This window comes from Pseudochaenichthys georgianus, chromosome 22 (genome assembly GCF_902827115.2).
Source record: "Pseudochaenichthys georgianus chromosome 22, fPseGeo1.2, whole genome shotgun sequence".
NCBI lineage: Eukaryota > Metazoa > Chordata > Actinopteri > Perciformes > Channichthyidae > Pseudochaenichthys > Pseudochaenichthys georgianus.
In genome coordinates this window covers 22541622-22562520 of record NC_047524.1, presented here as the reverse complement: position 1 = coordinate 22562520, position 20899 = coordinate 22541622, and the positions used below count along the sequence as shown (strand labels likewise).

At 42.4% G+C, this 20899-nt stretch overlaps 1 protein-coding gene across 4 annotated transcripts in view; it reads left to right on the top strand.

Annotated features, from left to right (window-relative positions):
- Positions 1-5035: 5035 nt before the first annotated feature.
- LOC117467345 (kinesin-like protein KIF6) overlaps positions 5036-20899 on the top strand; it is a 58100-nt gene continuing 42236 nt past the window's right edge. For all 4 annotated transcript variants that reach the window (XM_034110909.2, XM_071201649.1, XM_034110908.2 and 1 more), the window contains exons 1-5: positions 5036-5235; positions 5417-5560; positions 6675-6761; positions 13159-13262; positions 15558-15663. In XM_034110909.2, coding sequence (XP_033966800.2) covers positions 5074-5235; positions 5417-5560; positions 6675-6761; positions 13159-13262; positions 15558-15663 — 603 coding nt within the window. In that variant the 5' untranslated portion in view covers positions 5036-5073. The remainder of the gene's footprint in view (positions 5236-5416; positions 5561-6674; positions 6762-13158; positions 13263-15557; positions 15664-20899) is intronic.

The window sequence follows — 20899 nt, the reverse complement described above, 5'->3', positions numbered from 1 at the left end:
CCACCAGAGAAACCTCAACAGATCAGCTGGTACTCGAACCTGATGAAACATGGCTTCAATGTCTGCCATGAGTACAACAGGTTCCTTTCTGAATCTTGTCATGACTCCAACCAGTGTGCTGGTAAGATCTGGTCCCTGTAGGAGCTGCGCATTCAGCGATGTTCCCTGGAATGTAGCTGCACAGTCAAATACGACCTTGATCTTTTTCTTCATTGGGTGGTATACACCATGGTGTGGTATATACCATACCCTGCCGTCACTGCGTTCCAGATCCACAACTGGCACTTTCTCTGCATAGCCCTTTGAAAGGATGTCATTCATGAAAGCGGTGTAATCAGCATGAAATGAAACATCTTTATCAAACCTTCTCTTGAGGCTCAGTGTACGTTGTTCTGCTACTCTCCTGTTGTTTGGCATAGGAACATCCCTTTTCCTTAAAGGTAAGCCAATACAGTAATGGCCATGTATCAACTTAGCAGACTTTGTGACGTACTCCATAAAGTGACAGTCCTCTCTTGACGGTCCCATCTGCTCATCCTGACTGCATTCAGGGAAATCAGCCTTTAGCTGCTTCTTCCACAGATCTTCAAGGTTTGCAACAGATATCCTATTGACAGTAACATCTGGCTGTCCACAAGTAATTTCACTACTCCTGTCTCCTCTGAGAGGTCCATTGGCAGTCCAACCCAGCATAGTTTTGACTGCATATGGGCCCCCGTCTACACTCCGAATAACTTCCCATGGCTCCAGTGCCTCAGGAACATTAGTCCCAATCAACAGGTCCACATCTGAATCAATCTCAGTAATCATTACATGTTTCAGGTGAGGCCATCTCTGAAGGTCTTTCTGCCGAGGAATGTTGCCTCGATGAACTGGCATAGTTTTCTGGGTGTAGGTGTTAGGCAGCTCACAATAATGACTGCTGTCTAATCCAGCCACATGCAGGTCAGAAACAATGTGACTTCCAACTATTTCCTCCTGACCCATTGTCCGAAGGAGAATGTCTGTTCTTCTTCCCCTGAGATTCAGTTTGTTCATCAGCCGCTCCGTGCAGAATGATGCTGAGCTCCCAGGATCCAGGAAGGCATATGTTATGAATGTTTCATGTCCCTTCTTAGACTTTACTTGAATAGGCACTATGGAGAGAGTACGATCTGGCTCACCGGCCCCTGTAAGACCACTGGACTGAACGGAGATCAGAGCACTGCTTATAGCTTTTCATTTAGCTTGCATTGTGTCAGTTTCTTTCTCTTTCTGATAGATATGAAGTATGCTTGGGTGCTTCAGACTGCATACTTTGCACGAGAGGCGTTTCCTGCAGTCTTTACTCATGTGCCCAATACACAAGCATCCAAAACACACACCATGTTCCCTTAAGAAAGTGATTTTCTCACTATGAGCCTTTCTTTCCAGTTGAAAACACAGATCCAGTATATGTCCACCTCCACAAAAACAGGCAAACACTTGTACCTAGTGAGCCTCTCTCCTTCATTCTTATTTCAGGTTCCACTTTCTTTTCCGCTGTCGTAATAGTAGTAGCAAAGCTGCTTCCCCTCATCCTTGAACGAGGTTCAAACTTAGCTTTCCTCACATCTTTGTTGGCTGCTGGTGGAGTATCCTGTATATCTCCAAACAGTGGATCGCTCACAATATCCACCTGTCTTTCAATGAAGTTAACAATATCCATGAATGTAGCTCTCCGGCCCTGCCTTTTCTGTAAGTCATAGGCCAGAGTTCTCCATTTGTCCCTATATTTGTAGGGCAACTTTTTTATGATGGCACACATGTATTCAAACTCGTCCATGACGTTGCAGCATCCTCTCAGAAAGAGACCGTAAGCTTGCAGAGCTCGCACATCTTCTACTCTTGTTGGCTGCCATGAAAGAGCCTTTTCCATGTAGGCTGAAACAATGTTCTGTGCATTACCAACATGCTCCTGTAGCAAAGCCTTTGCTTTGGCATATCCTCTGTCATGGGCCATATGCTGACAGCTTCTGACAAGCTCCAAAGGCTGCACCCTGGTGTACTGGTCGAGAAAATACAGGCAGTCTTTAGGGTTGTGAGTCTTCTCCTCAAGGCTGTGCTCAAAAGCTCTTATGAATGCTTGGTATTGAAACGGAGAGCCATCAAAAATCTGAATTTCTCTTTTAGGCAGAAAAGAAAGAGACTGTTGCTGAACCAACATGGATGTTATTTCATTTAGTCTTTCTAAGACATTAAGTAAAGGATTCTGAGCACTGCTGCTTGGTGCCAGTGCTGCTGGGTGATTGCTTTGGTGCTGTAACTGTGGATGTGATTGTGTTGAACTTATATTGTATATTGGCCTCTGAGCTTCTTGTGGCTTGATGTTGCAGATGTCCATATACTGCTTCATGTTCTCTGTGCGAAAATCAGACTGGCCACCTGTAGGCCTGTTTGTGTCGGGCACAAATGTTTTTGCTCCAGCACTGAGTGTGGCTTCCTTTCGTCCCCTTTCCAAATAAGAATGCATGCCATTGGGACTCACAGATGAGTTACTTGCAGCACGAGACCTTCCAGAGCGTCTTAGCACATTCATTTTAGCCATTGATGCGGCTATTTCCACTTCCATTTCCAGCTGCTCCCTCTGTTTCCTAAGCTGTTCCTTCTGTTTCCTGAGCTCTTCCTCTTGTTCATCCTATGCATGCTTGTCTTTTAATAACATTTGTCGTGCCATGAGAGCTGCCATGTCAGCCTCAGCTTTGATGCATGATGATGTAGTTGAAACACTGGACCTGGTTCCAGCAGAGCTCCGCTTGCAAGACCCAATGCTTCCTATGTTTGAAAAACGGTCGCTTGGTTTTATTTCATCTTGTGCTTCAGAAGTTTCAAAAAATGTTGCGTTTTGAAACATGAGACATACTTTGCTGGTGTTCATCAGATATCTCAATTGAGGGAACATGTGCAATGGTGCTGCTCGGTTGTCTCCCAGTTTCAGAAAGCCATTGCCTGACATCGTCGATAAATCCATTATTGTATTTCAGTGTCTTGGCAAACCATACATTTTGTTTTTCCTGTTCGTCTGCAGGAAGAAGAGGAATTACAGACTTGTGTAACAGGATGGTTTCTTTAACCAGTTGAATTAAATGTTCAAGTTGAGTTTGTATTTGTGAGGCGTTGTCATCCCTTTGCATGAGATCCTTCATTGTTTTAATCACACTTTTCATTTTGTGACCCTTTGATTGAAGTTCCTTTTGAAGCTTTTCCATTTTATTTGCCAAAGCCTTGGCGGTGAGTATCGACTCTCTCTTTTGTTCATCCATTTTTGCCACATTGACATCTGAATTTGATCCACTTATTGACATATCCTTTGAATGTTTTAATAAATGAACAACAAATGCTCCAATCCACACAACCTCTAGCGGCACAAACCAACACACGCAAGCAACACGTCAGTCCCCAATGGACACGCAGCAGTAACTTATTCACACTGTGTTCTAACAAACATTTACACAGCATGAATGAAGAAGTTACATACCGCTCGCTCCTGCTGCTGTGTGGATTGTCCGTCAGTCTTTCTTTATCCTCCCGGCAGTACGCTGAAGTTTCCTTAAGCCGCTCTCCAATACAGCGGCCAACACGGCGTTTCAAATGTTTCCTTTTAATTCCACAGCGTCACAGATCGATCCTAGGAATCTCCGGTGTTACCGATTTCCGTAGATCCACGCTTTGGTTCAAGTTTTTTTTTGTTGACTTAATATTGCGGCAGTAATCTTTAAACAAAGTGCCGCGAGGGAAAAAACACTGTGGACGCGCAAAAACTCAGTCTTTCCAAAAGTATGCGTTTGAGCTTTTATTTCCAAAGCAAAAATGCAATATTCCATATCCGTATATATATCCTTGTATGCGTATATCGTGCGGTCAACAAAAATGGTCCTTCTCTAGCTCAATCCCCCATCTATTACAAAGTGCGCAGGCAAAAGCAACCGGATATAAGCACAAACGTCACCACACAAATCTAATGACACGCCCACCACCTAGAGTGACTCAAAACACATGTATCGTAACAAACACAGAAATGGCTTCCTATGTGGCTCCTACACTGCCCATAAACAAGAAGTCCAGTCTTTTTTGTATACAAATCTTAGGTCTAGGCTTAGAATTCCCAAGTCAAGTCGAAACTCACTCTTCGACATGGACCCTTTGATTCAAACCGTAGGTGTGTGATCTGATGTTACCATCTAAGCGCTGTTTCATATTACTTTAAGGATCATCCCTTTGGAGCAAACATGGATGTGTGCAGAGTGAAGGGAATTTGCACTGAGGATGGAGATGACAGCAGTGGGTTAAGATAGTGAAAGATCTGTCGTGAGCTGTCATGACCTTAACAGGCAGGCGTTGGCACATTTCCGCCAACAACCAGACAGGGTCCGAGTGCCTTTTCAGCATGTCTGTGAAGAGGAGAGAAAAGTGAGTCATGTCTGTATCTTAGATCAATCACCATTACACAAAAGTAACATGTTCAGCCTTGATCAGAAGCAGATTCATGTTGGGATCTACCATATCATCATGTTATCTTTAACCAGCATCGTGTATCCAAGCTGCCTACAAGAAAACAGTGAGCCATCTATGATCAGCACTATGTCGTGGAATGTCCATTTCCTCTGCTTATCCTCTCACGAGTAACCCATCCTCCTTTAGTTAATAAAGCTTGTTTGTGCAGTGACTCACACTCTATTTCGGTCTCCTGCTGCTCTCAACCTGATTTCTGCTGTTCCAGTGACCATCTGAAAAACCAACATCAGCTTTTGTAAAGCTGCCACCATGTGTTTACTGCACATTGGTTACACATGGTGAGGCTTTGATCTTCAAACCAGCAGGAGCAAGCACAAAATAATCAAAGGAAACATGTTTTTGTTGTTGTTTCAGCATGGAAAGCACCACAGATGGGGAATAAAATCCCTTTTTTATTGTTTCATCTCCACCAAGTGTTCCGAGTAGACTAAGAATACTCACACGCAACGCAAATGCAGCAATCTGTCACCTCTCTTTTTATTCTCACGCCTCCAGACTCCGATGAACCAGGCGTCCACACGCTCCCACTGTATTTTCACCATGCACTTGTGCAGACGCGAGCCGGGCTCGGCCACCTTGCGACGCTCCAAGCTCCACCTGGTGGACTTGGCCGGATCGGATAGAGTGAGCAAGACTGGCCTGAGCGGGCAGCTGCTCACTGAGGCCAAGTACATCAACCTCTCCCTCCACTACTTGGAGCAGGTAGCCACTTCTGAAATGTTCTGATTTGTATTTTAAAAGTACATATTCTATATTAATATTAAAATGTATTTGACTTGCTTCATTACTGTGTGTGGTTTGGCACAGCCAGTTTAATGCTTTCCCTCACTTGCTTCCTTACAACTCTGATTATTCTACTCTTGTTCACTTTCCTGTTCTTCAGGTGATCATTGCTTTGTCAGAGAAGAACCGCTCCCATATTCCCTACAGGAACTCCATGCTGACCTCTGTGCTGAGGGACAGCCTCGGGGGCAACTGCATGACTACCATGATTGCCACCATGGCAGTAGACCGGAGGAATCTAGATGTAAGGAGGGTCTGCATACAGTAAAGTCATGTTTAGGCAAAATTGTAGGATGCCCATGTCTACACTGTATTCCAAACATACTACTTATACAATGTAATCTGCATAAAGCACAGTATAATTATAGTTTTCAGTATTTATAAATATGTATCATGCTTAAGGGATAATGTCAAGTATGTAAAGTGGACCTATCATGCAAAATTCACTTTTGCACATGAATATGTGTCCCTGGTGTGTCAGGAAACTCACCAAGTGTCAGAAAACACAACCCTCTCTCTTTTCCTCAATACCCAAATCTCTAAAAACGGGGCTGCAACGGATCTGATACAGACTGATACAGATTTGAAATTCTCTGAGGTCAGGAACGAGGAGCTCCGCCTATATGGGAAACTTTCCACCTATCAGGAGGAGACAGCCACGGCCATTGCCGTTCAAAAGCGCTGGAGACGCTGTAGTACATATGCCAGGCCTGTAGGTGGCGCTGTAGTCTGTCACAAAAGCAGCAAAGAAGACTTCTCACAGATTCAGCCCTTGCAAAAACAGGGCTAAAAATAGAGCAAATAGAGCGAAATGAGGCATGGCTAAAATGCATGATCTGTTTGGTATTTTTAAAAAAATACTTCGCAGACATGTTTTATATAGGTATGGCCCTACAATATATTATTCAAATATAGCATGATAGGTCCACTTTAAATAAGCCCTGTAAACACACATTATATATAAGAGTGATTATAAGGTATTGTGCAAAGTTTATAATATGCTGCACCAATTGTAATAAGCAGTGAATGACCAGCAATAATACAGGATATCATTACGTTTATAATACATGGGCATCATAGAAAGTGTTACTGAACATTCGGTCAAAATAGTGAGGAGAAACAAGGTTTCTGAAAGTAAAAAACATATACTGTAGGCCATTTGGTCTTCTAGCTTTGTCTGTAATGCTTTCAGATAACCCAAGGTAAAATACATATTAAGAACATTGTTGTCCTCTTTGTTGAGTTTATCCTTGCTCGAGTAAATGTTTCAAATAATTACTACATTGAGAAGAAGTTCAATTCTTTCCTAAGGCAGAAAAACAACATTCAAACATCTTTTTGGAACTTGATTTCTTCAGGAGTCCATCTCCACGTGTCGCTTTGCTCAGCGTGTGGCTCTCATCAAGAACGAGGCCATCCTGAATGAAGAGCTGGATCCTGCCCTGGTGAGACACACACACACTCACAGCACTTCACCAGTCACTACATCCACCATTCAGCCACAGAAGCATGACTTCATGTGCCAGTCATTACGGCCAGACTCTCCTCATATCTTCCAGACCTTAAATTGATCAGCAAATGAGTTGCAGTGAGAATAAAGCGTCTGAATGTAACCCAGTTTCCAATACAAAATGAGTTTTTCCAGTGTCTCACACACACAATAATACTGAAAGAAACAGTTTTCCACCTGCAACACGTGGACGCCTGTCCATCTTCTATTATTTAGACTGCTCACAGGTCCTGTTTGCATTCCCTCTCTGCCTTGTTTACATGCCTCCACTTCTGTTATGGCATATTGTATACTAATACCTTACAGCCTCTTGAGAAAGCCTCCAGCTTGTAACTGGTGTGTATACAGTATACGTCTTTACACACATAAATGCAAGGAAGCACGCATTCCTTGCCAGATGTTGTCAATCTGAGGACATTGTTTTTTTGTTAATTTTTTGTAAATATCATAACCCCCGACAAGATTCATGGCTAAACTACTGACCTGATTTACATGAAACCTTTTGGAAGGGGGTATCATGGGCCAAGAAAAAACCCAATAATTCATAGCTTTCTTCAGTAGCTTTAAAGTCTGAATACATTTCTATTTGATGTTATAATATAGGCAATTAATTGATGTAACATATGTGGCCTCAGAGGCCTCTTCATTGTTATATAAACCCTACACAAATGTCCAAATATACCTTATATTACAGTCTGATATACATTATATAAGGAGTTATTGGAAATCAGCAGATTGCCAGAGAAGCGTATGCAGGTTAACCCTCCTTCGCTTTCTCCTTTTACAGTACTTGTCACACCTTCGCCCATTGTAGTGCGCCAGGAAGCAGATCTGGTAGTTGGTGTAATAGCCCCACGGGGGATATACAGTAGTAAGTCATCACAGCCATATCCGCTTCCTCCACTCCCACCCAGATCTGCCTGAGGATCAACTGCTACTGTATTACTGTTGGTGAGACTCGGCTGGCCACTTGCAAACCCTGCAGAGGTATTTTTAAGAGAGTCTGTGGCCGGCGCAGTCATTGTGACTGTGTCTGGCTGCTCCCGGCACAGTTTCAACGCCATGCAAAGCCAAAACTCTGCAGGCAAACTTCTCGTCTCCGTTTGGTGTGTTTCTCCCGTCTCTCTGTCTCTCCCGTCTCTCTGTCTCTCCCTCTATCTGTCCCCCTGGTTTACTGAGAACAAAAAGTTAAGCAGGGCAGTTTTCAGATTAGAATGATGTCATTTATGGTGGTTTGGGGTGACACTCAGACTCCCGTTTTGGCCTGGCCCCCGTCTGAAGGCACACTGGCTGTTGTCCCTGCCGGCTGCGGTAATTGATTTTAAACCTGGAGTTTGCCTTTTTCACATTCTGGCAGTGAGAGTTTGGTACATAGTTCAGACCACATGCTGCCCTAATGGTCCTGTGCTGTAGCCGGCAGGCTACACAATGCACTTTGTCAAATGTAAGAACAGCAGGAAACCAGACAGACCCGACAAAACACTGAACACGTCTCTGAGGGAAAAGGGAAAGAATGAGGTGTTGAAAGTGACCCGTGATCGTAATGAAGTGAGCCATAGTGACCACGCCATATAAGGTCTGCTCTGCGGGTCTTACGGCTGCCTTCAGACTGCAGGCAAAAGGCGCCTCACCCGGATTCCTTTGAATATGTGAACCTATATGTTACACATGTGAACCTATTTCAACAGTAGGAGAAGCACAAAGAGCATGGAAGCAGTATTGTTCAATTCTCCTTTGTGAGGATATCTTTTTGACTTAATTCTGCTCTCGTTTGAGTTACTGGTATAGAAATATCAAGATAGATGGCATGGAGGTAGTGTTATTGTGTATATATATATAGCTAGTTTCCATAGTTAGTATAGATAAGTATTATTAAAGGGGCCCAGTCATGCTTTTGAGGGGTTTCCCTCTCTTTTGTAGTGTGTTTATAAAGGTTTTATGTGCATGTAAATGGTCTGCAAAGGCTTAAATCTCAAAGTGACCTCCAAAGGGAGTTATCAGGCTGATCCTGCTATGCAGTAAGAATGATTCATTTCATATTCATCAGTTAAATATAAAGCGACTGGATCTTCTATAAAGCGTCCACCTTTTCCTGATTTTAAGTGTTCACTTAAAACTTGAGCATTGCATGAAGGAGGTGCTAAGCTTGAGTTGAGCGGAATCACCATCACGATCATTCTTAAGGGGTCAAAGAAGTTGACCTTAAGGTGTTGTTCTGCAGCTTAGGGTTATAGGAGGCTGGGCGACCCTCCTGAACCTCGACTCTCCTCATTCTCAAAGATACACAAGTCTCGCTTGAGAAGACCGCTCTGATTAGCACATACCTGGGAGTCAAACAGAATCCTGCTTACAGCCCGCCAGAGAGACATGTGTGTGAAGAGGGTGTGAACATTCCTGCGGGGGGTTGCTCTCCAGGTCCTCGTCCAATAGCCCGGACTTCTTTAAGACAGAGGAGAGTTTGTAAGTGCAGCGGTGTGACTCAGTACAGTGCTCTTTGCCTTAACGGTGCCATGCATGCAACGCAGCCTTGCCCCTGTGTACGTGCAGTGGTAGACTATCACTCCTCTTCATTCAAAAAAGGCCAAATCATAGCCGCATGTGTGTGAGTGGCAGACTGTATTATAAATGCATCTAAGGTGTAACCTGTGGTTCAACTGTAGTGCTTACCGTTCACTGTGGGTGGTTTGCTGCAGAGGTTGGATAGTAGAAGATGTATAATTGAAGGCAGAGTTTGGATGTTTTCAAGGGGGGGGGTATGAGGTACTTATCCACAGGCAGTATATTCCCTACAGTAGATGCACACCCCCGGTTTGGAGAATTACTGCACGGAAGTCTCTGCTGCTGTGGCTGGGGGCAGCAGCAACACTTATTTCAGCCAAATAAAAAAAGTATGCACTGTATTTAAAATATTTGCAGGATCTCTCTGTATATGTATATACATTAACATACGTAAGATAACATATAAAGACGATAATACATACATCAAATGAAAGTACATCAATAGGCAGGTATGCAGTTACAAGAAATCAACAAAAGATAATTGCAAATGAACCAAAGCCACACAATGACTACAAATAAACGGACCGATCCGTCCATGATCACCCACTTTTTATGCTAGGTCAAATGACAGTTTTTTCACAGTGTCAGGGTTTAGGTAGAGTGGAAACACGGACTGTAAGGCTATGCAACTGCAGGGTAAACATATTGGACATATAGCGTTCACACAAACAAACCACTGGTAATAGTATGTGCTGGGCCTTTCTTTGAGGTGACAGAATACGTAGTGGATAACAGTCAATGTAATAAAGTGACTGTGGATAAGTACAACCATATTTAATAACATCCAAATGATCCTTTTTCAGGAAGTACTGTTTTATGTTTCAAACTTCATTGAGTAGCATATATAAAGCAATACAGATATGCATGTGCTTTTTGCATGCCATCACAGTTATAATAAGCATGTGGAATGATTTCACTGACTTGGTTTCAATTGAATACGAGTCATATTTATTCAGAGTGTATACTGTAGCATGCAGTGGTGCTGTGGTACCAGCGTGGTCCGACGCTCTGAAATAGACTGCCCTGTTCCGCTGACCAATGACTGGCGGTCATTTTCTCAGGATGCAGCTGGAAGGATTACATCAGGCCCCGGGCTCCAAAGAAGAGACGCAGGGAGCGGCTCTGGTGAGCGATGGTCAGCTATGATGTTAGAAAATACGATACGGGTGGATTTTAGCTGACATTTTGCATTTAGCTAAGTGGCATCTACCCAAAACCACACTGCAGGTCTGTTTCTCCTCCAGAGCATCTCGAGTTGACAATGTCTGACTGGACGACTGGCTTTGACTTTCCGCCTACAACATGTGTTTGTGAGAACTGGCGGGCCTTTGCTGTATTATATGTCGCAGTCTGACCTTTGCCCCTGATTTATTTTACTAACGACCAAGCTCCCTAGCGGCTTTGTGTCAGGAGTCGCCACTTTGTGTTGTATTTGCTGTTTGCCGCTGATACCGTTCCAGCCCTTCATCTGCTTTAGTATTTCGCAGTGTGGTCGAATCCGGTGGTTATAGTAAAGGGATTTATACTGAAGAAAGAAGTGAATCATGTGAGAGAAGGAACAATTGGCACTAGGTGGTTTTAGTGTGTCATTTTGTGGTGTTATTTGTGCGTATTTTTTTATTTCAACTGGTCTGGCTTTCTTTCCAAAACAACAACATTCATTGATTTTGGTCTTGGCCTATTTCCCCACCATCGACGTGATGTGATGTCACCACTTCTGTTAGGATGCAGGGTAGAAAGGTCATCCTCTGATTCCTTTCTTCAAGGTATTTGGCCAGTTAGAGGGACACCTTTTTATGTGAATCTTCAATTAGTGTTAACTGAAAATGTAGTCCATTCGAGCGATTAATTCCTCAGTGTTCACTATATTAACAGAGAACTTAGTTTCCCTACGGGGGATCCTACCAGGAGAGCCTACATACCAGCATGCATTTCATGTGCACTGCTGATGTCAATGCAAAATAAATGAAGCCTACACGCATGCAGGTAAATATTTAAAAATACAAGGTCTGTAAGGTCTGTAGTCCAAACCAGCAAAAAACCAACGTTGTGGATATTGGATGACAGATTACAGTTTCACTCCTTCTGTTTTTTACTTGCACACAAAGGATCCCATATTCACTTTTGGAAATGTAAAAGGTTTGCAAAGCAAGAGGACATAACTCTTTCTGAATGGCATCTAAAGCAACCCCCTTGGCTGAAGTAGCAGTCTAAAGTTCTTCCTTGCCTCTTTCTACATCGGTCTTAAGGCGGCTCCGGATGGGGGGGGACTTCAGATTCTGTAGCAGGAGAACTGTAACACTTTAAATGTATTAACAGTAGCAGGCACTGAGTAATATATCAACACTGATTGTATATCCACTTAAAAGGTGGATAATATCTCTTTAAATATCACACACAATTAGCAGCAAAATAAATCAAGCTGTAGGGTAATCCTTCTTTATTGGTCGTGTGTTTATGTATGTGCGTGGCCACGTTCATATTTACTCACAGCACCTTAGGTTCAAGTTGAGCTACACTGCTAATCACTGCTCAGCATCAACATAAGGGCACATGTCAAGTGAGCTTACCTCTGACCTCTTGCTCCTGTTGTGAAGGAGGAGATGTATGATTGAATTAGTACTGTAGAGGGCTTTCTTTCAAAAGTGTACGGCATCAGCATCATGTGATACATTACTTTAATTTATCTCAATTACTTGTTCAAACAAATAATATAAAGCTGGCAGCTCCTGTTTAGGTCAACCAAACACATGTCATTATCAGCGGAGCATTACAAACACAGAAAAAAGCCCAAACAACATTTTTGAAGAAGTTCTATCCCTTAAGAACACCTATTATTGTTAACATCAATTCTTTATTGCTGCGTCTTTCCATACGCGCAATGCATTTATTATCTGAACTCGCTAATCCTTGAGGTGCTAGGTAGCTAGACGCCTGCTAATCCCTGCCTAGACTGACACGAGGCCGCTCAGACTGACCTCTGTAGGCATGGAACAAGAGAAAGAGCCGCATGCTTATCTACAAAGACTAAAGGTTATATGTTAACAACGCCGGGCCCATCTGTATTTGGTGGATCCTGCTTTCATGTCATCGATTTCTCATCATATCTGGTTCAATGAAAAAGACTGTCAGGTGGAGAAGGCAGGACCTGGGGTGCACACATTGGACAACACATTGCTGTCAGTATAAATCAGTGGAACGATGCTACAAGCTGTTTATGAAAACAATGTCATATTGTCTCTCCTCTCATCATGATTTTTTTAAATAATAGACATTCCTGCTGTTTTATTTTTACAAAGATTGCCATCTAAGTACTTATTAAAGAAGCTATGTCTGGACTTGGTGAGATATTTTACTTTTTTAGATATATATGCAGTAACCAGAGCCGGCCAGCGGTTACTAACAGCAACCACTCTGTTGGCTCGGTGCGGATGGCCTTAACCAAACACGCGAGGACAGTCAGCAGCACAGGGTTTTATGTGAACTTTTCTTTTGCCATCGTAGCTTTTTTAATGCTGTTTTTATGTTTTGCTTCCTGTGTTTTCTCGCTGGGGCATGCAGTTGTCTGGAATCACTCAAGTTTGTCCTCAAAATGCATCAGCAAGAGGATCATTTTCAGACGGATTGTCTCATCACTTGGCAGCAGCAGCAGAAATCCTCTGTCTGCAGCGCTACTGTGTCTTTGTTTTGTACTGTAGGTGAACGTATCATGCATCGTGTGTGTATGTGCACACATAGTCGACCTGTAACCGTGCTTTGTGTGTGTTTCTCAGCTAATAGCCCGTCTGAAGAGGGAGATCCAGTCTCTGAAGGAAGAGCTGGCCATGTTAACGGGAGAACAGAGGGACGGGCAGCTGACTGTGGAGGAGATCCAGAGGTTTGTCCCCTCGATCCACTCGGTTCTGCCAAGTTATTATTTTAAAGGTTTTTTATAAAATATGTCAGAAATAACACAGTAACATAAATCTAACATATTAATAGCAAAGACATATTGGCCTATTTGTATCCAACAGCAACAACATTTCATTTACATATCATCCTCATTGATGATGTTCTTATATGAGCGAGCTAACCTCTCCTAAATCACTGCACCGTGTGGCAGTTGGCTATTATACATGTTGGTGTCGTACTATTGTAAACACTATACAAAAGGTCACTAAATGTAATTGTAGGCCCAGTTTATCATGACCAAGAGAACAAGATGGCGAATACAAGCGGCCGAAGCAGTTTTCCTCCGGAGGATGGCTGGCGTCTCCCTTCGGGGTAAGCTGAGAAGTTCAGCCATCCGGGAGGGACTTGGAGTAGAGCCGCTGCTCCTTCGTGTTGAAAGAAGCCAGTTGAGGTGGTTCGGGCACTTGGTATAGATGCCACTCAGCAGCCTCCCTAGGGAGGTGTTCCAGGCACGTCCAGCTGGGAGGAGACCGAGGGGCAGACCCAGGACCAGGTGGAGGGATTATATCTCTTCTCTGACCTTGGAGCACCTTGCGATCCCCCAGTCAGAGCTGGTTGATGGGAAAGGGACGTTTGGGGCCCTCTGCTGGAACTGTTTCTCTGGCAGCCCGACTCCGGATAAGTGGTGGAAAATGGATGGATCGGATGAAGACAAATGTCCAAGTCTGAGTTAAATAAGACTGCCTGTAAAACTATTTTATGACGCCCATGTCCATAATGCAGCCATCGCAGAGCAGACATGTACTGCCTCCAGGATGTTTAAGTATACATCAGACCCAGGGAAGGGAGCAGATGGTCGTTTGTTGGACTCTGATTTGTATTTGTTAAGCTCCAAAAACCCAGAGATTCTTGAGAAAATATGCTTCAAGATGTATAAGTATTTGGGGTTTGCCTAAAGTGCCTACATAACTTATGCTGCTGGCTATGCATGGATGCTGAGTTGAAACCTCATTCACTGAGGCTTATCCAGATCTCATGGACTTTCCCAGGACTGCTCTCTTTAGACTTTAGGCAGAGGCAGCCAGCGACTCAGGCCAGAGTTCAGGACAGAGGTTCCAGCGAGGACTTGGCACACCGCCCCTTCAGCGCTGATGTATTTATTATTTGTATTATTTCCTCTCTACCCAAGTGATTATCCTCGATGTCCCCCTGTGTGTGGTCAAACTCACACAGGGAACCTTTAGAGCTACATTCACTGGACATGCTGACTTTTGTGTAGTCGTTCCCTCTCTGTTGTATGCCCTGATTCATCCCCAGTGCCGAGTGATTTCACATATCTGTGCTTATTTTTTGTCACATTTCCAAATGCTCATATATTGTCAGACATACAGATGGTTTGACCTTTCCAGAAGAATACTCTGCTCCATTCAGTGCTTTGTAAGATTCAGTAATAATCCTCTCCCCATGCAGGCTGAAGTTGTTTCTCTGAATACGGTATTTGTTTGCTCCACATGCTACATGACATTTCACCTCGCACTTTGGAAAACTCATTAAGAAACTCTTAAGTTCTGCTGTTTAAAAGATGGATGTTTTTCCTTCTTTCAAAACATTGTACATGGCACTAAAGGGCATTCCCCAGAATCAACCCTAGTATCACAACACCTCTGACGTCTCGCAGGGCCCTGAAACCAGACCGCTACGTGTGTTTGAAGTCCTTTGTCATGTAAACCGAGCGTGTTTCTTCACTGAACATGACAGTGGAAAATGAAAACCGCACGTTGTCGTGCCTACATCGGATCCGTCTGGACGGCTGCCGCGGTCTTTTCCAGCGGCCGGGTCCAGAGCTCAGAGAACCAATGTTTGGACTATCATCCAGTGATAGTTTATCAACAGGGCCGGCCCAGTGGAGCTGAAGCACACGTTTAAGTAAATAGTTTTCTTTGAGCAGACCCACATTTTAAACACTCCTCAGATATAAATATGAACTGTTTGAGTGTGTGATGATTATAACATGGAACGTGGCACTGGTTTGAGGTCATTAGAATGTGTGTGTGTGTGTGTGTGTGTGTGTGTGTGTGTGTGTGTGTGTGTGTGTGTGTGTGTGTGTGTGTGTGTGTGTGTGTGTGTGTGTGTGTGTGTGTGTGTGTGTGTGTGTGTGTGTGTGTGTGTGTGTGTGTGTGTGTGTGTGTGTGTGTGTGTGTGTGTGTGTGTGTGTGTGTGTGTGTGTGTGTGTGTGTGTGTGTGTGTGTGTGTGTGTGTGTGTGTGTGTGTGTGTGTGTAGGTTGGAAGAGTTAGTCAAGGCCTTTCTGGACGACCCTGATCCAGACGTGATGCTGTCGTTGGGACCAGACTTGAGAAGAATCCAGTCCTGCTTCTCCCTGCTGAAGGTAATACTGCTCAGTCTATCCATGTACAGCATTTGTATGCATGTCTCCCTGTGTCAGTGTCTCTCTTTCCTTCTCTCTGAATCTGCTCAGGAAGCCAGGCCACAGGTAACTCTGATGCATATCAGCGCAGGGTTTTTCCAGAATGATCAATCAAAAACTGTCAACATCTTGTGCTTTTATCCTTATCTGTGTACTGAGTGTCCTTCCGCTCTTTGACACTCTGTGACTGCAAACGCTCAAAGAGGCTTTTATACGGTACTGTTTTTACCTTTTGGTCACTATTCATCATGACAGTCAATTTGCAATTTATTTAACTAATAATCAGTTATTTCTTTGTGATACCAATGCACATGCATGCTGCTTGACTTCCCTAAATGGGTACTGATGAGGCAGGATAACAGTCAAGAAAACTCTCCAATCAAAAAGGTACCTGACAGTCTGTATGCCTTCATGTGTACTCTTTTTGGTTTGTTGGTGTGAAAGCTCCCAAAGTGTTAGTGCTTGAGGTCCATTGGCACTGTAGGAGTGAATGGATAGTCAATTGACCAATCCCTTTCTTCAAACGGCTCCCTCTAGTGTCCTCCGCTTGAAAAGGCCTTAGTTTTCATTGAGTAAAATGTCCTCTCTTGATACATGTGATTTTTGTTACTGTAGATTTTTACTCTATCATCATAAAGCAAAAGTAGAATAGTTTCACTGATCATGATCATCATGATATTTAACGTAGGTCCAACTATAAGCTAACTTCAAATGCTTTATTCTTAAGGCTACCGCCAGACGTAGGCAATATTTTTCAATCCACTGATGCACAATTATTTTCAGTGCTGTTGATTTTCCCACGGCCTGACTTAGTCTAGAGTCTAGACACTTGGTGTTTTTCAGTTGTTTGCCATCTAGTTAGAGGCAAGGTGTAACGTGACATGCAAACGTTAACTAGCTCTTAAGATATGTCAGCTAAAAAAAAAAAAACAACACATACCTACAAAAAAAATGATGGTCTGAAGTTTTTGTTTTGTTGCGTCCTCGGTGCAGAATTTCTGTTATAAAATTGAGCGCAGAAAAATGCTGCCTATTAGTCATAAACAGAAAATGAACCAGCAGTAACTCATGAGTTATAAACTTTGATCCGAGCAAATGATTAAGCCAACATATAAAACCTTTTCGGGTTCTGAATTAAAAAAACACACACTTTCTGATATTGTATAAGTCAAACATATCAAATTAACTCATTAATCAAAAATATAAAAGCACTAATATTTTCTGAAAGTAAGCTCATGTATTAACCTGTTGAATGGGTCGGTAAACATATGATTCCATCATTATAAAACACATATATATGTATGTATGTATATATATACAGTGGGGCAAAAAAGTATTTAGTCAGACACCAATTGTGAAAGTTCTCCCACTTAAAAAGATGAGAGGCCTGTAATTTTCATCCTAGGTACACTTCAACTATGAGAGACAGAATGGGGGGAAAGAATCCAGGAAATCACATTGTAGGATTTTTAATGAATTAATTGGTAAATTCCTCGGTAAAATAAGTATTTGGTCACCTACAAACAAGATTTCTGTCTCTCACAGACCTGTAACTTCTTCTTTAAGAGCCTCCTCTGTCCTCCATTTGTTAACTGTATTAATGGCACCTGTTTGAACTCGTTATCAGTATAAAAGACACCTGTCCACAACCTCAAACAGTCACACTCCAAACTCCACTATGGCCAAGACCAAAGAGCTGTCAAAGGACACCAGAAACTAAATTGTAGACCTGCACCAGGCTGGGAAGACTGAATCTGCAATAGGTAAGCAGCTTGGTGTGAAGAGATCAACTGTGGGAGCAATTATTAGAAAATGGAAGACATACAAGACCACTGATAATCTCCCTCGATCTGGGGCTCCACGCAAGATCTCACCCCGTGGGGTCAAAATGATCACAAGAATGGTGAGCAAAAATCCCAGAACCACACGGGGGGACCTAGTCAATGACCTGCAGAGAGCTGGGACCAAAATAACAAAGGCTACCATCAGTAACACACTACGCCGCCAGGGACTCAAATCCTGCAGTGCCAGACGTGTCCCCCTGCTTAAGCCAGTACATGTCCAGGCCCGTCTGAAGTTTGCTAGAGAGCATTTAGATGATCCAGAAGAGGATTGGGAGAATGTCATATGGTCAGATGAAACCAAAATAGAACTTTTTGGTAAAAACTCAACTAGACGTGTTTGGAGGAGAAAGAATGCTGAGTTGCATCCAAAGAACACCATACCTACTGTGAAACATGGGGGTGGAAACATCATGCTTTGGGGCTGTTTTTCTGCAAAGGGACCAGGACGACTGATCCGTGTAAAGGAAAGAATGAATGGGGCCATGTATCGTGAGATTTTGAGTGACAACCTCCTTCCATCAGCAAGGGCATTGAAGATGAAATGTGGCTGGGTCATTCAGCATGACAATGATCCCAAACACACCGCCCGGGCAACGAAGGAGTGGCTTCGTAAGAAGCATTTCAAGGTCCTGGAGTGGCCTAGCCAGTCTCCAGATCTCAACCCCATAGAAAATCTTTGGAGGGAGTTGAAAGTCTGTGTTGCCCAGCGACAGCCCCAAAACATCACTGCTCTAGAGGAGATCTGCATGGAGGAATGGGCCAAAATACCAGCAACAGTGTGAAAACCTTGTGAAGACTTACAGAAAACGTTTGACCTCTGCCATTGCCAACAAAGGGTATATAACAAAGTATTGAGATGAACTTTTGTTATTGACCAAATACTTATTTCCCACCATAATTTGCAAATAAATTGTGATTTTCTGGATTTTTTTTTTTCTCAGTCTGTCTCTCATAGTTGAGGTATACCTAGGATGAAAAGTACAGGCCTTTCTCATCTTTTTAAGTTGGAGAACTTGCACAATTGGTGGCTGACTAAATACTTTTTTGCCCCACTGTATATATATATATATATATATATATATATATATATTTATATATGTATATACATATACACTGCCATATTAATGGAACTTTTATTTCAGGTCATTGTAAATGTTGTATCCTCTGTTTTATTTGGGAACTGGATGACTTCTTTTAAATGAATTTCATATTTGTTTTGTGGACTCAGGGCATCATTTTGGTTTTGGCTGGGTGCCTGATCCACCGACTATTTGTCATGCAGACTGCAGTGGAAATACTTCCCAATAGCATGTCGCCTGCCAAATGTTTGCAGAAAACATCAATTATTAAAGTTTTTGTTTTGTAGAAAGTCAGATGCAGGTCTCCCTTGAAAAAGAGATCTATGATCTCAATGGGACCAATCTGGTTAAATAAAGGTTTGAAATGAAATGAAATGAGATGGATTATAGACGGTGCTCAACATTTCTAAGACTGCAACCCATTTCTGCTAAAGGAGCGTAGGGGAAACACTGCAGGGCTCACACTGTTCCTGCACTCCGCTGGTTGTAGTTCGAGCAGCGGACCAGAAGCAGTTCCAGATCCCACTTGAATGACTGTTTATCTCTCCTTCACTTTGTTATGATCCGCACGCTCTATCTCCTGTTCAGTTTACATTCTTCTGAGCATCACCCCGTCACACTTCACTGAGGAACTTGGATCTGCTTTGAATTGATTCCTTTCTTCTTTGTTCTCAACACTGGCTCCCTCTCACACGCTCCGCTTGTCTTTGTTTCAGGGTGAGGTTCAGAGGCCGTGCATATCGGCAGTGTGATCTCAAGCACTGTGAGTTTAGGTGTGCAGCTCAACCTCTGTGTTTTAGCACTTAAAATGAATGTGAGAATGAATAACAGTAGAAAATAAAAAAACTTAAATATACAATAAAAATATCTATAAAAATAAATACATGTTGACAGTCTACAGATTCATTTCTTTCATTATCAACTATACGCTATGAAGGGCCAGTTACTGCTAACAACATTTTAAAGTATGATATAAAAGAATAAGGATAATTAAAATACCTTTATCTGAAAATACTCCAAGACAAGTAAAAGTCCTGAATTCAAATTGTTACTTGAGTAGAAATATAGAAGTATTGACAGTAATAACTTAAAGTGTCAAAAGTAAAAGCACTCAATATGCAAAATGGCTCTATTAAAAGTATTATATTATAGAACATTAATTTATTACGTTTTAATTGCTTCCTATACATAAGACCATGTAAATATTTTAGTTTGTCGATATTGAGAACATTTTACGATATTGTTTTTTTAAAACTCTGTATATTGATAGTACATGACTGCATCATTATATAAACATTTTTTTGTTATATGTAGACAGTGTGTTAAATAAATCAAGTGGTGTAAAAAGTGTAATAAATGCTTCCAAAATGTATTGGTCTAGAAGTATAAAGTAGCATCAAATGGAAATACTCAAGTAAAGTATAATGATGACAAATCAGTACTTAGGTACAGTACTTGGCTAAATGTACTTTCCACCATTGCCCAAAAGTGTCTCGGTCTCAGCCCTCCCGTGTACCTTTCTCTTCTACCGTGTCTTCTTCTTCTCCACGTGGAAAAAGCTCCTATCCTCTAACAGGTTTCCCACCTGTCGTTAAGCCTGGATTACAGACAGGGGAAATACAGGGGAATCAAATTCATGTTTAGGGAATATCACGGAATTTAGAGGAGCACCACTTTCCGGGATGATACCACGATGACAGTGGTGACAGCTTGTTTACATTCATGGCATCAGATGGTTGTTTACTGACGGTTTTTCTCAACAGCAAAGTATAGAACATTGGCTGGCAATGTAGTCATGAAAAGCCATTAAAGGATACATTTAACAAGAGTTTTAAAGAATAAAATGTCATACCTGCAGTATAGACCAGTGCTTCTGAAAGTGTGGACCACTGGTGGTCCGTGAGCGCCCCCTAGTGGTCCGTGAGTATATTGGTAACATTTCACATTTTAAATAAATAAATTTAACTTTTTCTCGCCTGAATATCTCCACAATGGTGCGACCATAGTTTTATTGTATTTTGTTTTGAAAATCCACAGCGGAGGTTTGTGTCATAGGTACAGTACATGCGGTGTGTTTTGCATATCTCTCAGTAGCCAACGATCTGTGAGTTGCTCGGACATAAACTCCGTAATAAATGTAGTCTACATTTCATAAGAGGTGTAAAACCTGAGCTTTTTTAATCGCATTTTAACGAAATGCTTATATAATCTGTAGTTGTATTTGTATTGTTGATTTAATGTGTGAACGAGGCGATATAGAGAGGTTAAGCTGTC